General features: G+C 39.7%; 1 protein-coding gene across 1 annotated transcript in view; it reads right to left on the bottom strand.

The window, feature by feature from the left end:
• LOC306898821 (potassium voltage-gated channel subfamily H member 7) overlaps positions 1–5,177 on the bottom strand; it is a 52,587-nt gene extending 47,410 nt beyond the window's left edge. The window contains exons 1-2 of the mRNA XM_079464640.1: positions 4,678–5,177; positions 3,376–3,606 (exon numbers count right to left, since the gene is read on the bottom strand). Coding sequence (XP_079320766.1) covers positions 3,376–3,606; positions 4,678–4,753 — 307 coding nt within the window. The 5' untranslated portion in view covers positions 4,754–5,177. The remainder of the gene's footprint in view (positions 1–3,375; positions 3,607–4,677) is intronic.
• Positions 5,178–6,290: the final 1,113 nt, after the last annotated feature.

Here is a 6,290-nt window from a genome sequence, read left to right as displayed (position 1 = left end):
CGCTTACATGCAACCGCATAAAAAAACAAATAAATCATCAGCTTTGCGTGTGCGCCAAAATGCATCATGAGCTGGCGGTGAAGTGTCAGGACACGCTGGTGTAGATATTCCATTAACACTGCACACGTGCTGACATCTCCATATGCTCCACAACAGCGTGCTGACATCACAGCCTATTACCCACAAACCCCTTCATCCGCACCGTGCACTGGAAGTACTAAATAAACTCTCCTCACCTGGGGTCACGACAAATTTGCGGTGCGGTCATGTGTGTTGTCTGCTGAACAAGACCGCGGAATGAGTCTGGCCTCGCAGACACACATTGATTTGCTTCCACAGCGACTTAGGGATTGCAAATCGATTCGGTGTAAAGCCGCTTGTTAAAACGGTGTTCAGGGGCTAGAGGTGTCGTGTGTGAAGTCTTTACGAATGCCATCTTCTCTCAGTGAGAGCGACGAAGAAGGATGATGTAATGTGAAACTACAGAGCAGGACGTGTCCTAAACAAGTATAGACAAGGAAGAACTTAATAAAGTTATTAACGGGATCAACATTATTTTTTGGCATTTATTTTATCATTCCAAACTTGTATGCAGAACACAACAGAAGATATTTTGAAGAAGTACGTTGGTAACCAAACAACACTGGACCCCATTCACTTCTATTGCATGGACACAAAATCAGAAAGGCATTTCTCAAAATTGTTTTGTGTTCCACTGAACCTACCAGAATGTATTTTTGGGTGATCAGTACCTTTAAGGAATTTAATGCATTTATTTTATTTTTTCATTGTTTAAACATGTATTTGAATTTTGATTTGGTGTTAAAACGTATTGTTAGTATTTTTTTTTTTATTAAATTTGTACAATTTTTGATGAACATTTGACCTTTTTCTACAATTAAATGTGGGCTGTTGGCGGTGCACTATGCAAATGTGCACTTTCTTGCAATATTCAAACTGAATAAAGCATTTTCATTTGCAATGTATTTAATATCGAGATGCTCACTTTCTCCACCGTTACGCTAGCCGATTATTCCGAGTGATATTGAGAGGTTGCAGATGCCTATTTGTGGTTGCAAAAGGTTGTTTAGGATCTGTCGAGCAAAACAAAGCCTCTGAGATGGAGATCAGCTCATTTCAAAGGCACTCTGTGTCTTAGGCAGCAGATGAATAGGCAGCACCAGGTTGGTAAAGTCGGTCTGATGTCTCAGGTGAGCTCTGCTGATGTGATGTATTGTTGGCCGTGTGTACAGTGTGTTGAGTTTCACTCTCGGCTGATAGCTCTCTTTAACCTAACCTCTAATGATTCCTTAATGAGACTCAGTCTGCCTTCAGCCCCACTTTTACACCAGTTAAAACGCTGCTCAATAATATCCATGTACAGGGGAAACAGCTGTTTAAATAACCTTCCTTTTAACACCCGCTGCTATTAAATTGCTTTATTCGTCTGAAACGGCAAAGGCGATAATGGCACCTCTGCTATTAAACAAAAGCTTTTTGTACATACATCTCAAGCTGGGGCTATTAGAATTGTTACAGACATCATTTGGTGAACCATTGACTTACACATTCTCCCCGTATGTACCTTTATAAGATGCCTGTAGTGTGGTTAAACCCTTAACATACGATATGATGATTCAACATCAGTTTATTATGTATGAATGTCCGATATGCATCATTTTCTTCGATTTTCTAGCTATTCAGAACAAACGACATGGTTGTATTTCAAAAAGCTTTCTTTTAAGTAACCATTCATTTTTAAGATGCACGGAACTGGTATTTATTTCTAACATTGTTTTTGTTTTCCCTACAGGAAGGAGAAATGCTAAAGAGATTCTCAAGCACATTTCTGCACAATGCTCATGCATCTCATGGAAAGTAAATTGTTGTCGTTGTTCAACTATATGATGTATAACATCATTTAACAGTAAATTGAGAATATACGATCAATGCCATATGGCAACTCGGAGCCATTATAGATAAATTGCTGTGTTGCCATATGGCAGCTCTGTAGCACAATGGAATTGCACTAATGCTTTTCCTCATTACGGGTTTTCATTGATAGACACAGAAATAACATTAGCACAGTTACTTAATTACTTTAAAGCGTTTATAATATGGTCGTATTTATGTTGACACAATTATGATTTATTTTCATTCAATCAATACTTATAAATCAAAACTAGAATTTTAAATGTTCTAAAAGAATTGCAGATCGCTGCTGTCCTTCTGAAACCTTGTATCTCCATATATTATGATTTTTATATACAAGGTTTCGGAAGGACAGCGACGAAATGTTACTTATATGGTGTTGTGAGCGGTTGCCAGGGCATGGCTACACATATCGAGTGGTTGCTGGTGGGATGTTATCCATTTGCAAGGCTGTTGCTAGGGGGACATGTCAAGTCTCTATAAAGTTCTGGATTCCACTTTACATACTGTTCTGTAACGTAGGCTGTGGGGCTAGTTTTTAATCTAAAAATAGAAAATGTACGAAATCATTCAGTATGTGTCTGTCACACAAACAAAGTATGCAATAGTAGGTTATGGATTGAACAAACCAAAAGCTCAAGCAATAGAAATAGTGCTTGCTTTAAAAGTAACATTTATGATCACATATTTTACATCAGAAAATCCAAGTCTAGGTCTAAAGGAAAGCAATAGTGCATCATTAGAGAATAATTTGCATTTTAGAGAGACACGGAGACCTCATGGCTCATCTAACACACGCAGACCTCTGGCACATCAGTTGTGTATCTTTCTTCGTAACTGTTTAAACGCTGCTTACACGAAGAGAGAGGAAACAGATCCGAGCTCTGAAAACAGACGCTGGCGTCTGTGTTTTCTTTAATCCTGTGTGTTTGAGGGGATTGGACAGGCCGAGGGCTGAATTTGACTGAGTAGCTCTAGGCGAGTGTAAGGATGCCCACATTAGAGTGTGTGCTTGACTGCACACTTCAGCTGAAATCAGCTTTCCTCCACACTAAATGAGACGCTTACGATATTGAAGAGAGAGAGAGAGAGAGAGAGAGAGAGAGAGAGAGAGAGAGAGAGAGAGATTTTCCAGTGAATCACTACTCTCATTTCTTTCCATATCAAGACCTTGTGAGCTGCCTACCTTAAACGGCATTTAAGACATCACAGTCACACTACTGACAGCATAATTCAACTCTCTTCTAAGATATCTTCTTTTTAACAAATGTTAAGCCAGTACCGAAAATATCCTACACAGACAAGACAATCCCAGAATGCATCGTGTCAAGCCAAACAAAACATAGTGAAAAGTACAATCAGCAGTGGAGAGTATTTTTGAGACAGGACGGCTTGACAGACATCAGTACCGTTGACCCAAAAGCAAAGCCAGTTTAGACTTACCGTCCTTTCGGTGATACGTGATGGTCACCTTCCGTTCCTCTGACCCCAGGAGTGCTTGGGCCACCTGGGCAATCGCATGTCGCTTTGTTTGCTCCCCATGCAGAAAGTCGCATGTACAAGGCTTCTGCATGATGTCCGCCCGTGAGAATCCTGTCATCTCGCAGAATGAGTCATTACAGTAAATAATAGCACAGTTCTGGACCCGGGCATTGGCTATGATAAACTTCTTATCTGTAAAAACAAACAAGTACAACACGTGTAAGAATTCCAAATGTGTGTTTTGTAAATATGGCAACCCAGGGGTTTTACTAGAGAATTGGCGGGTTGTGTCAACACGGTTGGGTTGAATTTGGACGTTTACAAGCTTTATTTACACCCAACAGTTGGGTTTGTCCATATTTTACCCTACTATATGTATATATATATACATATATATATATTATACTATATCTTATATAATGAAGAGTTAGTTTTTTTACAGTAAATGCAGTAAATCAGTAATCAAACTCCAGTTGGTTTGAGCCATGATAACTACAAAAATACAGCAATACCACAATTAAACACAAGAAAAACATGTAAACATAATAAAAACATGTTTAAAAAAACATTTAAACATCTTATTATGGAACCAAACTCTTCATATGTAAGTCATAAATCATTTTATTACACTGACATTTGTAAATAGATTATTGTTTTATTTAATAATTTTCCGTTAAGTTACATTAAATGCATCAATATCAAAACTATATAAACCTTGCATTGCATAAAGATGTACAACCATGTACAATATACATTACGTGCAGTGGGTCGACTCTGCGCGTGTTTTATCTCAATAGGAGCAGGCTGTCATTCATTCATTTCAAATCTATAACGCTGTGCATGTAAACATGTTTTTACAGATGGAACTGAATTGTAAACAGAATCGACTAAAGCTACAGCAAAGCTGTCGCGTGCCAGTCTTCATGTTTCCACATGCATGATATGCATTACCAGGAGAGCCTTTGTGTGCGTTTCTTTCTTTGTCCCTGACTTCCTCTGATCCCCTAATGCTTCTCAAAATAATATTACATACAAATGTACAAGTTATGTTCCATTGACCGCAATGTTTTGTTTCTGTACCGTTGTTGTGCTTTAAACATATATATTAAACAATATAGAACAAACAAAACAAAACGGGAGACCGAACAAAAAGAGACAATTATTTAATGTTCAAGCTTAAACCTGCAAGCTGCATGACTTCTTTATCTTCACAATGATACTAGATGAAAAGAAACGAGTATATATTTCATGTGTTTTACTTACTCTGTCCCTCGAATTTCCGTATTATCATTCCAAGAAACGTGTTTTGAGGAGCGACATGACCTCTCCTTACAGGCATGATGACAACAGTCTTTGGATGTGCGCACAAAAGCCCGTTTTCCTCCCCAAACGTCCACAAAGTTACATCTGAACCACGAGCTCTTTGTCAGATGTAGCGCCCGATCTCTCCACTTTCGGCCACCTTTTGTGGATGTTAACTCAGATACGGTGGTTGTGGTCACACGCGTGTCGCAACCTTGGCTGAACTCCTCGAACCCGACACCGAGAGGAATCGGACGCGAGGACGACTCGGGTGAGATTCGGGTGGAGAAGCATCGCTGTCCGCGGATGTATGGAGTCCCGTGGTGGTGCTGAACGCGAACGGAAGACAGTGTGTTTATCCGCCTCTAGGGGCTGTAGCAGAGCTCATCCACCCCAGACTGAAACCAAACTCACCCCGGCGCAGATTCAGGCACATTGCGCCCGTTCCGTCCATGACGCGTAAAGGGGGCAGAGTCACTGAGCTCGTGACTCGCTGCAGTTGTAGTAACCGAGCAGCTTAAAGTTCAATTCGGTCGTATTTCTATATCATTGTAAAAGTTTCAAACATTTCAGACAAAAATCTGAAAATGTTACACGTGTAATTCCAATATCTATTTAAAAACCATTGCCTTTACATTAGCAACGCAAAATCCCAAGAGGCATGAAATGTGATATCAGATAAAAGCATCTTCAAAAGGCATAACTGTATTTGTAAGAAAATGGAAATAGGTGAAATATAAAAAAACAAGGTTGCAAAAAATGTACCAGAAAAAGACTAGAAATTTTGCTAAAATTAAAGAAAACATAATAGTTCGCCATATAAATGGCATTAATCAGTATGTGTCTTTTGTAAAAAAGAATGTACAGCCGCAATCAAGTGACCTGTCCATGGTGCTGAGCACGCTTCTCATCCGGCCTCCCCTGTATCCCCTCCCCAAATGACCACCAGGCCCCTGTTTCACTAACCCTCAATACCTTGTCGATGCAAATTTACTGAATGGGCTTTTCCACCGCTGGGCGTTTGCATTAATCCATATATGCCCTACTAGAGATTTCAAGCTAATCTCCAAGCCCGCGTTGCATGCACGCAGCTTCAATGGCAGTGAAAAAAGAAATGGAGACAGAATGGAGAGATTGAAGACTGAAACATCTGTCTCTGTATTTCTGCTGAAAAGCCATCTGCTCCATTGAGAAAAACAAGGTGCCGGACAGCATTGAAATGCAAACATCTGAAACAACAACAAAAAGCCCCTCACCTCACCCGCTGCTCTTTTCCCAAAATGCCCTGTCACATTCCTGCCTTACTCGATGTTTGGTTTTGTTAAAGTTTTGTTTATCAGAAATGTTGAAGACAAAATTCCCAAGTTGTACAATTACCTCAACCCACACAGAAAAGGTTAATGATCCTAAAGCAAAGAAGCACACATTAAAACACATTAAAGAGTTATTGCTTTGGGTTTACCACTGATGTTGACACTGTTGGTGATGCTGATGCTTACAGAAAGTACTGGACATGCATACTGTTGCTATAGTAACACACTCAGACCAATGTGATGTTGGCTCAATTATGTAAA

This window comes from Barbatula barbatula (genome assembly GCF_947034865.1).
Source record: "Barbatula barbatula genome assembly, chromosome: 9".
Lineage (NCBI taxonomy): Eukaryota > Metazoa > Chordata > Actinopteri > Cypriniformes > Nemacheilidae > Barbatula > Barbatula barbatula.
This window is presented reverse-complemented; position numbering and strand designations above follow the sequence as displayed.